At 41.2% G+C, this 16454-nt stretch overlaps 2 protein-coding genes across 2 annotated transcripts in view; both read left to right on the top strand.

Moving 5' to 3' along the window:
- The window catches only part of IFI35 (interferon induced protein 35), a 721240-nt gene that overhangs the window by 643633 nt on the left and 61153 nt on the right, over window positions 1-16454 (top strand). The gene's annotated exons all lie outside the window — the stretch shown is intronic.
- RPL27 (ribosomal protein L27) lies at window positions 5619-9683 on the top strand. Its single transcript, XM_075177446.1, has 5 exons — window positions 5619-5676; window positions 6431-6513; window positions 7029-7198; window positions 8024-8134; window positions 9597-9683. The coding sequence occupies exons 2-5, from the start codon at window positions 6433-6435 to the stop codon at window positions 9643-9645; spliced, it is 411 nt and encodes a 136-aa protein (XP_075033547.1). The 5' UTR covers window positions 5619-5676; window positions 6431-6432; the 3' UTR covers window positions 9646-9683.

Below are 16454 nucleotides of genomic sequence, written 5' to 3'. Positions count from 1 at the left end.
GAAATGCAGACACCTATCCTGTCGACACAAAAATGTCAAGACATCCATAATGCCTACATGCTGAAAATGTCGATATTGTGATAGTCGACAGTCACACCACTAAACAAAGAAAAAAAAATGTAAAACACTAATAAAGGTTAAAACTAGCCCCCTCCCTCTCAATACAACTTACAGCTTGTGCTCTGTCAGCGGCTTGTGGGTCCGGCTAATGTATTTCCGCTTGCTTTACAAAAATATTTTACGTAATAAAGCACACCCCTTCTTCCCCATTGTCAGACAATAAGAAGTGAGTGTGGTTTAAATTAAATACACTGACATTGTCATTCAACTAGTGTTTTAGGCGCCTAGGTTAGCCTAGTAGCGCCAGCCCTGAGTAGTAGAACATCCTTAGCGTGTGTGTGTGTGTGTGTGTATATATATATACACACACACACACCCCAATAGTGTGCCAAATATTACACATCCCAACATCTGATTTGTTTTATTACACCTGAAGTTTTTTTGTTTTGTTTTGTCTCCTGTCCTCAAATGCCAACATTGGTGACATTATCCACATTCTTTATGAAAGTTAACTGCTGCAGTTAAAATATGTGCAAATAGTCATGAGTAATTAAAAAACCATGACATTATACTGAATTATGTAGAAGAAACATAATTTTCTTTACATACTCCATGGCAGCCCTTACAGTGGGTTATCTCCCTAATCAGCTGACCCACCTGGAGCGTATATAAGGTGACGCCTCCACTGTGGTCTCCTTTTTCTTGTCTCAGCTGAGTAAGGAGTAACGTAGGTGTTTGTTATTTTGTGTGTGTGTGTGTTGTGGACTTACCTTTCTCATGCAGGTTTGGCTTTTCCTGGAGTGCTTCCTGTGTACACTATGGCAGCGTTGTTGGACTTCCCCTGCCTTCTCTACAGTGGCTGCTCATTTCTTTGTGATTTTTTATTTTCTCCGAAAAATTTAAATGGAGAGCGGGCAGATGCACACAAAGTAGCCCAGACAAGCGCATAAGGCAGCCAGGTCAGTGGAGGGCGCGTCTGACATCGTTGCCAAAGCAATTTTAAAGGTCAGCGCTGTGGAATTAGTGGCGCTATATAAATAAATAGATGAAGATGATGAAAGGTCAGAGCAGCCGCACAGAACACTGCTCAGATCGGTTTGCAAGTGCACCAGGATATCTTACTGTTGTTTATTACTGGCTGCTCACTTCAGAATATTGTCTACAAATTGAAGCTATTCAAATGAACAGATGGCTCTGGAACCCACCCCCGGTAAGGAAACGGAGTCTGCCGTGACTGAAGCTGAACAGCCCATTGAGTTCCCCTGTATGTGGGTAAATACTTGCACCCAGACAGATATCCAACTTGACCAATGGTAGCTTTTATTAATGGAACAACATCAGGCACAAAACTAACATATGTACAGGATTAATAGTTCCAGGTATATACAATGGATACTAGAGTAGTACATACAATACTATACCAGTCCTTTTATTGCCAAAAATCTGACTATAGACTTATGACTTTGTATGTCTATATTAGGGAATTTAGACTGTAAGCTCCAAAGGGGCAGGGACTGATGTGAATGAGTTCTCTGTACAGCGCTGCGGAATTAGTAGCGCTATATAAATAGCTGATGATGATGACTTGTTACCAACGCCTTCTACGTCCTTAGCACAAGTCTCGGGATTGCTGAGCCTCAGTGACTGCCAGTAAGCAGGGCCGTCTCTTCCATTGGGCACAATGGGCAGGTGCCCGGGGGCCCTGCGGGCCAGGGGGCCCACCAGAGGCAGCGCTAAAAAAAAAATCCTGCAAAAAAATAAAAGAAAATACTTACCTTGCAGTGAGCTAGTGATCCGGTTCCCTCCCTGGTCTCCTCCTCTGTGCGGCGCTTGCAGTTCATGCTGGGCGTGATGACGTCACGCCCGCCCGACATCCATTGCGGAGCGCAGCATGGAGGAGTCCCCCGCGTGAAAACAACTTTAATCAGCAGGCAGCAGTGAAGAGGATCGCAGCGAAGAATAAGCCGATTAAAAGGTAAGTTAAGGGTATTTTTTTTTTATTATTATTTCAAGGGACGCTGACGGCTGACCATGTATAAAAAAATGTGATATATATATATATATATATATATCTATAAATATATATATATATATATATATATATACATATATGGGCCCCGGTGCACTGCTTTGCCCGGGGGCCCATAATGTTGTTAAGAGGGCCCTGCCTGTAAGGCAGCGGTCCTGCTACACTGTCATCTTGTTTTTGGCGAGTGCACAGATCCTGGAATAACTTACGCAAAGGAAGAGGAAATTGTCCTCGCAGTCCTTCTCCTGATCTCTGTCTTCAGTCACCTGGCCGGACCTTTTCCAGATGGAATCAGTCAACTTTATTCTCAACACAGTAGGGAAGGGAGATTTTTTTTACTCTCAATAGATTTGCAGGAAGCATATTTCCATATTTCTGCTGCAATACAGCAATGTCAATGTCTCAGATTCTTTATCCAGGACTGTCTCTTCCATTTCACTTAATAAACAAATAATGACCTCTGCGCACTAGCTCTGTCTGCACATGAAAAAAGTTGGCGTGCAGCTGCAGTAGGAGGTCCCACCCTCCTAAAAACACTCAATAACACAAAATATACTGTAGCGCTCAGCCAACCTCAATATACTACCTATAACGTCAGAAACCCTTATTCAAACTTGTAATAATCACATGTAACCAGCAACATAGTACAAAGCACAACCGTGTGCAATCCTCTGTTATAGTTCGTTATATTCCGTGGCTTCTGTTGTACACTTCATGTGTTCGGACCTCACCGATATTGTCTCCATTTCACTTGCCTTTCATTCGGCCTTTCCCCATCTCCAAGGACCTTCACCAAAGTATTGGTAGCCCTTATGGCTGTTCTCAGAAAGCATTGCAAAACCCTTTGGCTGTATCTAGTGTGATCCATTTATTGCAACAACTTTGGCTGGGTTGTCAACGTAATAAAAAGTAATCTTTTGCCCTCTCAACAACTCCATTCCTGGGAGTTCAGATATACATTGTAAAAGACAAAGTATGTCTGTCACAGCAAAGTCAATATTCAATCTCTGATACACCAGGTCCAGTCTCAAAAACGGGTTTCAGTAAGGACTTGTCTTCACATATTAGGGATGGTTTCTTCTGCCATAGACGTTCTTCCATGGACAACGTGGCATATGTGAGTCCTTCAACTGGATCTACTTCCCAAGTGGGATCACAGCCTAGAATCTTTAGTTCTTATGGTCTTTCAAGGATCGCAAAGCAAGTCGACTTGGAGGCAGCATCCAAGATTAAGAAGTTAATGTATAATACTTTCAGTACCAGAGTGGATAAAACTTTAAACCAATTCAAGCTCCACTGGATGGGGAGCTTGTCTGCTTACATAAATAATACAAGGCACATGGCTAGAAAAGCATAGACATCTCCAAGTGAATTTTCTAGAAATTAAAGTGATTTATCCAGTAATTCAGCATTTTCAGCATTTCCTACAACACAAATATCTACAGATCTCTTCCGACAAAAGAACAGTAGTTGCTTTCATAAACAAGAGAGGTGCCAAGAGCAAAACAATGATGTCATGGGCAGAAAACAATCTGAAGTTTCTTTCTGCTCTTCATGTAGCAGGCAAAGACAATGTCATAGCAGATTACCACAACAGGTCCACTCAGGAGAAATAGGGCTTACATGAAGAGGTCTTTCACCTGCTAGTTCAGAAATTCAGTCTTCTCGATGTAGATCTTATGGCAACCGCTCTGAATGCAGTTTTATTCCCGTCACAGGGACAACAGGGCACTCACAATAGATGCTCTCCGTGCCATGGAACTTCAAACTGCTAGAGAATGAGTTCTCTGCTTTCGCCATCATTGCCTGCATTCTGAGGAAAATCAAGAAAAAGGCAGTGGAGGTAGTAGCAATCCTTCCATTTTTGACCTCCATGGTTTGCAATGGCTTAGAGAATACTCCAAGAACATCCTTAGCCTCTGCCATGCAGGCCAGATTTTGTACACCATGGACCAATTTTTAACCTTGATCCAGACTCCTGCTCTTTGATGGCATGAAGATTGAGAGGTCATGTTTAAGACACAAAGGTTTCTCTTATGAAGTTATTAATATAATGGTTCAAGCAAGAAAGAATAATTCTTAAATTATACAATTTAGAGAAGTTTAATTTTTTGGTCTAAAGAGAACTAAAAGAATCCCACTTTTGCCAGTATTTTGGAATTTATTAAAGATTATCATCATCGTCATTTATTTATATAGCACCACTGATTCCGCAGTGCTGTACAGAGAACTCATTCACATCAGTCCCTGCCCAATTGGAGCTTACAGTCTAAATTCCCTAACATACACACACAGACAGAGAGAGACTAGGGTCAATTTTGATAGCAGCCAATTAACCTACTAGTATGTGTTTTTGAGTGTGGGAGGAAACCAGAGCATCCAAAGGAAACCCATGCAAACACGGGGAGAACATACAAACTCCTCACACTTAAGGCCATGGTTGATAATTGAACTCATGACCTCAGCGCTGTGAGGCAGAAGTGGTAACCACTCAGCCATCGTGCTGACCATGGTTTGGATGTTTTTACTTCTTTTGGCACATTTGAAGATTTGTGCCTGTTTTTAATGGTAAGCACAGGAAGATGGCATCTATTGTGTGGGAAGAAACTTTTTGCTTCTTGTGATAAAAGGGACTGACCAGACATGGATGGAAAAAATGTGGGCAGTATAGCATAGCAGCTTAGTGGTTAGCATGTCTGCCTTAGAGCACTGGGGTCATGAGTTTGATTCCTGACCATAGCTTTATCAGTGTGGAGTTTGTATGTTCTCTGTGGGTTTCTTCTGGGTGCTTTGGTTTCCTCCCACACTCCAAAAAGATATGGGTAGGTTAATTGGCTGCTATTAAATTGCCCTCAGTCTCTCTAGGTCTGTGTGTGTGTGTGTGTGTGTGTGTAAATTAGAGGATTTACTGTAGATTGTAAACTCCAATGTTGCAGGGACTGATGTGAGTGAGTTCTCTGTACAGCACTGTGGAATTAGTGGTGCTATATAAATAAATAGATGATGATGATGATGATAAAGCTGTACTATTGACCTGACTATAATTACATTTAAGACACATATTATATTGGTAAAAGCATTTATATGTGCACATAAGTTTACAAAATGTTTAAATGTGACACATGAGGAAAACATTCCCAAAATAACCTTACTCTCATGACTTAATTATACCATACATTGCAGTACTATATGTGAAAAAAAAAAAGTTTGAATCAGCTAAGCGCACGGTTCGGTAATGACAGTAGACAGTTCTTTGTAAATAGTTCTGTTGGTGTGCACATTCCTATCATTTTCAATACTTTACACGTGCAACAAAGGTTAATATAAACATATATAAATTTAATGCCATGGGGATCATTCCTACTTCACTGGGGGTCCTCAGTCACCATTGTGTCCGGATATACAGAAAATACAGAACTGCTAAAAGCTGCAGAGGACACAAGTCCTCCAAGTACCATAGAGAAATCTGGGCTTCAGGATAGAGTTGCCCTCTCCGGGCGGAAGTACGTCACGGTGAGAGCGTCGTGAAAGGTGAGCGGAGCCGCAATTACTTCCTTTCTTTTAGGGCGGCCATTGAGCTGGAGCGAGTGAGTAGAGGGGGCTCCGGGCACAATCTGTTTCCATCCGCTGTATTCAGGCCGTGTAGCCGGCTCTGCACACGGGGTTATATCAGGATAGGAGACCCGTTATATTCCTGGCCGGATAGTTCCGCCGTGTCCTCTGTAATTGAGATGTTTAATGGGTTACATGCCGGGGCCGCTTCTGTACGGGCCGGCGCCATAGAGGTGTATATGGCAGTGTGTGCAGAGCCTGGAAGTGCGGTGTAGCAGCAGGGTCACTTGTGTTATTCATCAGTCTAAAGAACATTGTGCTGTGATTAATGTGCTGTAGGTCCGATCACAGCATATAGTAGACTGATCTCCATTTAGCTCTAGTAAAGTTCTGTGATTGACTCCTGTTTAATCAGTGATGCCTCTATCTGTCATTGCTATCCTACTACTACTGACATAGTCTGTGTGTTTTAAGACTAAAAAAACTTGTGTTGTGTCCCTTTGTAGCCTATTGGCACTGTTTATATAGTCTATGCATAGCTGCCAGTGTTCAGATAAATAGTGATTCTGTCCACCATCTCTGTAGTTTGTCATCTATGCAGTTACTTTGTAAATAAGTGCAGTAATGAAAAAGTTAATTAATTGCCCAGTGCCTGTGAGAATGGGCACTGGGTAACATGCAAATTGTATGGAATATTAAGTGAAAGAGAAACTTCTGAATGTAGATGGCTATTCTGAAGAATTTGAAATCTGTCAATGTGTAAAAGTAATCTCTTATATCTTTGTGCAGAAATGGGCAAGTTTATGAAACCAGGAAAAGTCGTCCTTGTGCTGGCAGGACGTTACGCAGGCCGCAAAGCTGTCATTGTAAAGGTATGTGTTTGGTTTCTTTGTAATTTTGGCTTATGTTGCCCTGCTGTGACCTGAATGGCAGTCCTGAAATTTAAGAGCTGTGTTATGACTGCTATATAATTTAGTAACTCTTAAATCATTCCTCTTTTTTTTTTTTAGGGGGGGTGATATTCATTCTATTGAACCTTCTTTTTTTTTATCATGAACATGTGTTTTTCCTTTGGTTTATATATTTATACTAAAGATGATGGCTTATCTGTTTTTAGGGGCATATGCAATCGGCCGCGTTACTGTTAAAAGTAATGCGGCCTGCGTGTTAATACCGTTATGCGCATAATTGCAGTTATTACTGTAGCTCCTATGCCGGCTTTTTGCTTGCAGCTCCCTGAAAGCTGGGTTAACTTTACCGTAATAGCTGTAATAGTTTTAACCTGGTGGTACTTCGGGGGGAGTTTAATTCCCCCTTAGAGTGCAAAATTACTTTTATGAAATGGTGGTCCTAGCCACACTTTTGACTTTCTATTTCTCTATATCAGAACGTTGATGATGGCACCTCAGATCGTCAGTACAGCCATGCCCTGGTTGCTGGCATTGACCGCTATCCTCGCAAAGTGACTGCCACCATGGGCAAGAAGAGGATTGCCAAGCGGTCTAAGATCAAGTCTTTTGTGAAGGTGTACAACTACAACCACCTTATGCCAACCAGGTGAGCTGCAAACCATTTATTATTGTGCATCCTCTTATACATCCCCCCTTATACACCCTCTCGTTATGAGCTGTATAAGATGTCACGGTGGGGGTGGTACTGTGCACAGCGCAAACGTGTGCGCACTGTAATAAACCAATAACTGTGTAGTTAAAGAAATGCAGCTTGTGACACGGACATGCATAGAGTTTAAGAGCTGGAAATAGACACAACTTCCTTACGTTATAAAATGCTGTTCTGTTGCTTGTGAAACCAACACAAGGGTTATTGCCAGAGATGAAGAATGCTCCCATTTATTCTTTTTGCTGTTTATCAAAGGGACCATTGCCATTTCTACCCTCAAAGTGTGCATTAAGGAAATAAACACCCATTAATGCTGCTTTACTTCCAATTTGCATTGTTTATATAGTCGCCATATTTTGCAGCGCAGTACATATGCGTTCAAGAATTAACCCAGCAACTGGTATGATCTACCACTCACATGGGGGAGGGTGGTGCGCATCAGAGAGGAGTGTTCAGTGGAGAGAACTGCGCAGGAGATCTATATTGGCTTTGCTGGAGATGAATTCAATATCTGAGTGGATCGTTGTGGCTTCTGTGCAGTTAGATACTGATTACCTAAACCGTTCCATTAGTGTCAACTAAATCAAGCCCTTTCTGTTCTCTACACTGTCTACTTCCCAAAAGGTTGTAATAAGTCTTTATGAAAATGTGAGCTGTTCTGCTTATATGTGCTGCATATATATAGGTGATTGACTGCCACTAATACAGATTTGATTTGGCCTGTTGTGCAAAATAAGTAAAAATGAGGGTTTTTTTCTTCAGATACTCCGTCGATATCCCCCTTGACAAGGCTGTGGTGAACAAGGATGTTTTCAGGGACCCAGCTCTGAAGCGTAAAGCCAGAAGGGAAGCCAAAGTGAAATTTGAGGAGAGGTTGGTATTATAACATGGTGCTCTGTACAGAGCCAAGAAATGAATATGCTGACTATTAAATCACTTGTCTTTGGTAGTAAAAGCTTGGTGTGCAATGACTAGAAGTAGTACTGTTATGGCTTAACTTCCTCTGTAGACACTTACTAAGGGTGTGCACTGGACAGGCCTAATTTTACATATTGTCCTCTCCTGGCCCCCACAGGAATCTAGTTTTCCTGCCATCTTTATTTCGGAATAGATGACACGGGGGGGGGGGGGGGGGGGGTTGTTTGGAATTAAAAGTGGGATGCGTCTTCGAGACCATTTCATATTGGTGAAGCAGATTTTCTCACTTATCGGCTCTTTATCATGGTTTTTGCCATGTCCAGTTAGCATGGCTACTTTTATTATGCTTACGCTTTTCTTTGGAAAGTAAAATCATGCATCAGTTTTATTTAAAATGTGCATGTAACAAACATCTTGACAAAACCACTAATCCTCACACTTCCAATCTATTCCCATATTATCTGCAGTATTAACAGTATTACACAACATTGTATGCCACACTATGTAACATTATTTTGTATACCCATACTATTGTAGAACTAAGAAGCAAGTCATTCAAATCTAGGAACTAACAGGTTTTAAAGGAGCTAGGGAAGATATGTAACCACTTATCAATAGAAATTACAAGTTAGCCGCTTGCACTCACATATTACAGGATGGTTAGTTACAACCAGTACTAAACCAGATGCATTAGTCTCCCCTGATGTCTACAGTATCATTACATAGTACATTTATATAGGTATAGCAAAATGTAATCAGTACACCACTCTGTCCAGACATCAACACTTTTACCCACTGTTGCCCTCATGTAAGTTTTTCTTAAACACCGCTATTTCTCCACAAATCTGCATATGAAATATCTGTACCACCCTGCACATCACAGAACCCCTTCCACAATTGGTGAAAACCGGTCATTTGTTTCTGCCTATGCTATTTTCACTAGTTTGACTATCCATGTAATTGCACTTCAATTATGCTGCATCATTATCACACTATAAATCGATAGCCAGAGATGTTGCTTTTTTTGATAGATTGTACATGTTTCCTGTGGTGTGCAGTTCTCCCAAATTGGCATGTCCTCTAAAGCCTGAAACCCTGCTATACAAGTCCTAGGCTACTAGTGTTGATGAGTCTGCTTTGTACTTCAAGCAGCTGAAATTTCATGGATGGGGGGCAACACTGATGTCTTGAAACAAACCCCAGTAGTAGCTTAGAGCATAATGGTGATAAACATTAGAGGCTTGGAAGGATCACACCATGGAGAATGCCACAATTTGGGTTGGCATATTAACATGGTAAACAAATGTTAACATAAAACAAACTGGTCTGTAGCAAAATGTTTGCATAGTGCTTTGTATACTAAAAGTTTAAAAAAAACCTTGTATTTTAAACTTGACACTCCTGTTTGTTTTTACAGGTACAAGACTGGCAAAAACAAGTGGTTCTTCCAGAAGCTGAGGTTCTAAATCTTCATTTGGTGCAACATTAAAGTTTATCAAAAAGACTATCTTTTAAGTGTCATTTGTTATGTAGGTGCTGTGTACTATACATTATAAGAAATAATACAGGTGACAAGTTCAAAACAGAGGGCCTGTTTTACATGAATGGAATTGGACTTTGCATCTATCACAAGGTGTTTAAATTGTCTTTGGGAGCTTCTTATGCAGTGGATAGAAAAGGTATTAGCCCCTGGTAATCCTTTGTTATATCTTTCATTTTCTTACTACATGAAATCAATGTATCTGAATTTTTGCCACAAACTTCATTGTTAAATGTAAAACTCTCGAAAGCTTTATTTACAAATAGACAATAATTGCATACAGCTTCTTGGAACACTTGGTAGAAGCTAATTTAGCTATGAATACAGCTGTGAGCTTTTTATATCAGGACACTGACAGTGTTGCAAAGCAAACTTTGCAGTCTGCTTGATTGAAAATTGCAGTTTACCAGCAGTCACCAATCATTGCACAGTGATATGGTGAGATCTGGGCACTCGGGCATTGCTTTGTGGTTTTTAAGCCATTCCATTGTGGCTATTGGTCATTTTTCTTTCTGGAATGTAAATCTTCAGTTACTAGGCCTATTGTAGACTGCAGCAGTATTGTCTAGGTCTTGCTCCATCCAAGTTTCCCAGTCTAGTTTTATGGTCCTGTCACCATTCACGGTGGGGTTAGTGTTCTTATAACAATTATCTTAATGACAAGAGATGTATTAAACTTCAATAACCAGACAAAACTTAATGCATTTGAGATGCTCTGCTGCTCAGGGAATATTTTTATTTTTTTATTGCTTGCCTGCAAATAGCAAGATTTTCCATATTACAATGCAAATAAAATCACTGCAATTTTTCAAATAGAAACAAGGTTTGGGAGGGGGAAGAGAAGGAAAGTGGAAACCCCAGGAATTGGCAAAAGGTTCTTGTGCATCTGCTTAAATAACTAGATCTGTGTGAAATCTATGGGGGAGAGAGAGGAGAGACAGAAATTGTGATGGCTGGACAAATAGTTCAGAGCATTTTCGAATCGGCAGGTCTTGTGGGGTGTTACTGATATTTAGTGGTTAGTACCTACCAAATGCGATCCAAGGACGGACAACCGGTGACAGTGTCATGGACATCCAAGGCTCATTGATATATGTGGGGAGCGAAGGCTCACCCATGTGGTCCAATCCCATTGAAGAGCTACTGTAGCAAAAATTTCTGAAAGCTCCTGGCTATGATAGAAAGGTGTCCGAATACAGTGTATCACAGCGTGCTGTTTAGCCGCAGTCTGGTCAGTGGCCCTGCTGAACCCTGTCCTTCAAAATTACCTACAATGGGCATGTGAGCACCATAACTTGGACAACTGAGGAAGATGGCCTGGTCTTATGAATCACATGTCGTCTTTTACATCATGTGGATGTGTGTGCCCTTTACCTGGGTAAGAGATGGCACCAGCATGCAGTGTGATGCTCTAGAGTCTAGACAATGTTCTGCTTGGAATCCTTGGGTCCTGGAATTCATGTGCATGTCGCTTTGACATGTGCCACCTACCTAAACATTGTTGTACACAAAGTATACCTCTTCAGGGCAATGATGTTTTCTGCTGCAGTGGCCTCTTTCAGCAGGACTATGCCCTGTCATACTGCAAAAATTGTTCAGGAATGGTTTGAGGAACATGAGAATTCAAGATGTTGACTTGACCTCCAGCTTCCCCAGATGTCAATCTGATTGAGCATCTGGGGGATTTGCTGGAAAGACAAGTCAGAGCCAAGGACACCATCTCCCAATTTACAGGACTTAAAGGATCTGCTGGTAACTTCTTGATGCAATATACCACAAGGCACCTTCAGAGATCTTGTGGAGTTCTGACCTCAAGGGGTCAGCTGTTTTGGTGACCTACACAGTATTAGGCAGGTGATTTTGATCGGTGTGTGTATATATTTTTATACCTCCAAGATGAGGATGCTTGTGAGATTCAGAAACCAGTCAGCCAGCACACTGCCTACTTTTTCCATTGAAATTCCAATTATCTTCTCCCAAAATTGGAGAATCTTCTAGCACATCCACCAAATACGGATAGGAGTACCTTGTGCTTGTTGGCAATGCCACCATCTGTACAGCAGTCGCAGAAACTGTTTAAGACATTAGGGTATCAACAAAATCATTTTAATTATATTGATTCTTCCAGACTTTATTTTAATTCAGAACATTTTGCTCGTGCCTGTTTGAGGTTTGGTTTATTTAGGCATTATCTCTTGTTAAGGTGAATAAATAGGATGCCATGTGAAAGAAAATGCCTGTTGTAAGCCTTCTACCACAGGTTCTGTGGTGTTTAAGATTAAGAGCAACTGAGTTAAAATAGTTAATCAGAAAGTTGCCCAAGTCTTTGGAACTCTATTTAGATTGGGGAGGGAAACTACTGGGTTTGTTAAAGTAGCCAGTAAATAATCAAATAGTTTGTTTATGTTCCGCCACCCAGACCTAAATTATCAATAGCTGGACTAGCTCATACTGCTCTTGCCAGTCTCCATTAGGTTGATCAGGCTGCAGCTTTGGGAGCTGGGTCCTGGGGGGAGCAGCGCCGGGACAATTAACAAGTATTTTTTTCAAACCTAAAATGTCGGCGCTTGTCTTCTCAGTGATCAGGGCCTCGCCTGGTCTCAAGGGGGTGGCCCCGACTGTCACTGTATACAATGTGGCTTATGCAGGCAGCTAACAGCAAATCTGATGCTATTAGCTACCCTGTCAGTGCATGACCACACTAATCACTGAGCCCGGGCCCGCATGGACAGGGCAGTTAACCGCATTGCATTTGCTGTTAGCTGCCTGTCAAGAAGACAGAAATCCCGGAGCCTGGAGAGAAGAGCAGCAGAGCGAGGTAAGTACAGTTTCTTAAATATCGGGGGAGCAGGAGCGAGATGACTGGGGAGGAGGGGGTGTAATTAACCAGCTGCCTGACTGTTGTGGGAAAGGGCTAATGAAGTAGCTAGGGGGAGTTAATGAAGTGGCTGGGGGGGACAATGATGTTGCTGGGGGGGTTAATGAAGTAGCTAGGATGGGAGTTAATGCAGTTGCTAGGGGGGGGGGAGAACAATGCAGTTGCTGGGGGGGGAGATGGTGAAGTGGCTAGGATGGGAGGCAATGAAGTGACAGGAGGAGATAATGAAGTTGCTGGGAAGGAAAGATAAGTGGTTAGGTGGGGAGTTAAAGTATAGGGTAGGGGAGGATAATGGAGTGGCTATGGGGGGAGACAATAAATTGGCTGGGGGGAGGTTAATGATTTGACTAGGGGTGAAATTTATTAACTGGGGGTGATGAATTGGCCTAGGGGAGGTAATTGGCTTGGGGGAATGGTTAATGAACTGGCTGGGGGAGTTGAGAAAATGAGTGGTTGGGTGGCGAATGGATGGTGGAGGTCATAAATCTTCTGGTGGTAGTTGATAAAAATGAATGGGGGGATGCATTAGTTGGTGGGGGGAGCTGATGAAATCGCTTGTGAGGGGGCATGATCTCTATTGTGTGGTGCTGACTAGAATGCTAAATATTAGGGCTGATGTTAATATATAATTTTAAATAATTTTCATATATTTTATTGGCTGTCTGTATTAGGGGGTTGTTTTATGTGGTCATAATGGAGTGTTGTGTTTGAATCATTCAGGGTTTGTTAACATATTGCACTATAATACAACTTTTGCATATTTGCAAGATTAGGTAAAAGAGAACGGCATGATCTGTCTAACTTTGAATGCAGAATTTTACTGTAATGACATGTTAATATGTTTGCAGAATTGAGTGTTTTATGTATTATTACTTTACAATAATACATAATACATAGGTATGTGTGTGTATGTATATATACACGCACGCACGCGGTGGGGGGTGGGCTACTCTACTAACACTTTCTCCTCCCCTATGATTTCATCGCCTGATATTTCTCCTTCCTCTCCCCCCTTCCTCTTTCCCTTTATGGTACTCCGGGTATCTCATAATTACTATACTACAGACGTATGTCTACCCACAAGTGACTACACTTGAGGTCCATTCCTTATGTAGTGGTTCCATATTCTTTACACTACCTATTTTACAAATCATTGTGGTTAAGACTGTTATGAGTTATATTGTCATAACATACACTGTACCATTTCTCTTTGACAAAAATTGAATAAAAATATGTTTAAAAAAAAAATATATATACACAAAATAAAAAATAAATGCATTGGAAATTATATAAATAAGCGCCCTGCGCTATTTCCTTTAAATAAATTTATATCATAAGTGATCCAGTCACAAGTATGTTATTGTAAATCCACCTGGACTTTGACACACTGGGGGAGAAGCAGTTCCTGCTCTGAGTTCTCTTGAGAAACAGCGTTCTGAATACCCCCTTACCACTTCTGTGATTCTAGGGTATTTAATTGTCTCTAAATAGTCTATATACTGTTCTTTCTATGACCTGTCTGACAGAGGGGGGTTATTTTAGTTGTATAATCCTGAAATGTTTTCACTCATCCTTCTATCGTGTGATGAATTATTCATCGATTGACCTTGATCTTGTGTATTATACCCTTTGTGCTCTCTACTACTAAGCTAGACGTCTGCTGGGCTTGTAGCCCCTTTGGAAATATTTTTGAAAAGGCCATTTTGTTTTTGTCTTTCATTAGTTTAATGGTGCCTGGCTTCTGCTATTTCCCCATGTGTCACTTTAGAGAGGGATGTTGTTTTGATCTTAAGGAGGAGAGATTCCTTCTGGGCTTCTGTTTCTTTAGCATAGAGCTTAATTGGATATATTTCTCTGTAAAATATTTATGAGCCTCCTATACTATGTTTTGTTTTTTGTCGATTTACAATTTAGGTCGCCTTCAATTATCGCCATACCTTTCTGTAGGACCTGTACCTATTGCAATATCATCTTGAAGAATGCTGGCTGACTAGTTGGGAGCAAGAATATTAAAATCCCTACAGGTTTAATTTTCCCTAATGGAATATTGCTAGTATAAACATTGGGGAAGTGGTAATTACAAAATGTAGGGGCTATACCTTGTTTAATATGTCTCCTAGATAAAAACTACATCTATTGTATATGTATGGAAGGAACATAGAACTTGGGATTTTCTTTTCTGTTTTTAGAAGTATTTAGACCTTATCTATTTTGTTATTCAAGAGAACGCTTAGGACACCACTATTTGACATCATGGAAAGCACAGAAGACTGTGGCTTGGGACCTGGGGATATTTGATGACTGGAATGGATAGGAGCGATTGTATGGTGGGAGGAAAAAGAACACCACAAAATAAACATGCATATTGGGGCAATAAGTTGTGTCGAAGTCAGCAAATTGAATAAAGTCATTTCAATTAATATCGAGCAAACTTGGTTGTCTTTGTCTGAAAATATGCGTAGAGCACGCTACGGCGTGGAAGGGGCGTATCCAGCCACAACACATGGCAATAACAGTTTTTTACACTTTTATGTACATTCGCACACGTTTGTAATTAGTACACATTAATTGTAGTTGCAACACATAGTTATTTAGGTCAAAATATAGTAGTATTTATGTTTAATGTTATAAGTTATATGCATGTTAGTAAAACATATGGTACAGGTTATTGGAAATGTGTCATGTCTGGTATCATTTTGACCCCCTATTTATCAGCAGCTGTCCGGTTCATTCGGCGAAGAGATCGCACATTGCATACTCTAGTTTTTGATGTTAGGGAAAAAAATCTTTAAAGTGATACTGACTATAAAATGCTAATAGACTAGTTGAGACTGGATTCTTGGCAGGAAAGTCGGAGTACATTCCCTGGAGAGATGACCCCCACCTTTGGATATTTTGGTTTGAACTAGCCTATGATCTGCAGCACCCTGGACCCTCCTGAAACCTGGACAATAGAAGCAAGTCACACCGTCTGCATTGTTTTACTGTATTTCTGTCTGCATATAAGCAGGAGCTTTTCATCTAGTGAGCAGTCATCTTTGACCACAGACTTCAGACCTGAATGACTGTTCACTGGATCCAGAGCTCCTGCGATAAGTAACGGCTTATTATTTTGCTTGAATTATACTGCTACTTTTTGAGAATAAATATTTGTGCATTGGAAACACAAATTGAGATTCAACAACTGTTATTGGATAGCGACAAAGCGTGCATAACAGTTGCCTTAAAAAATGTCGTCCATAGAATACATTTATTAGGATGTTATGAATGTACATAACAGTTGCTGTTCATTGGAAACACGTCCTAGCATACATAGTTGGCAGTCATCACTAGTAATCGCCACTTAGACTAGATCTGTAGCTGGAGCCGGTGGTAGTCATTATAACGATGTTGCAATTCCCGACAGTACTTACCCCGACATGTTTACACTGAAGACCTCATAGCCGACAGGCTGGTAACACAGACTGCTTGAAACTGAAACTTAAGGAAATTACATCAAATTGCGTCGGCTGAAGATGATGTCACTGTCTGATGATGTCACTAAAGGGACACACTGTCATACGAGCTGTTAAGGTAGACCGCAACCTGCGCGCCCCCAGCAGCAAAACCCATACCTCCTTGTGGGGGATCCTGGAGAAGACCAGGGGACGTGTTAGACTCCGCACCCTCTATTTGAGCTGAGGTACACCTCATTCAGAATTGTGACAGCAGGGCTACCTGTCTAAATTGCCACTGGCTTCCTCTGGAATGAAAAAGACAGTGCACAATCCAGCCTAAAAGGATTCTGAGCCAAATGATTGCATTTGGGACCTGACCAGCCCGCCCTGCCCCAAGTGGCCCCATAACTTTATGGGGGT

Source organism: Mixophyes fleayi, chromosome 6 (assembly GCF_038048845.1).
Source record: "Mixophyes fleayi isolate aMixFle1 chromosome 6, aMixFle1.hap1, whole genome shotgun sequence".
Lineage (NCBI taxonomy): Eukaryota > Metazoa > Chordata > Amphibia > Anura > Limnodynastidae > Mixophyes > Mixophyes fleayi.
Note: the sequence above shows the minus strand (reverse complement) of the source record. Positions and strands in the feature narration are given on the sequence as shown.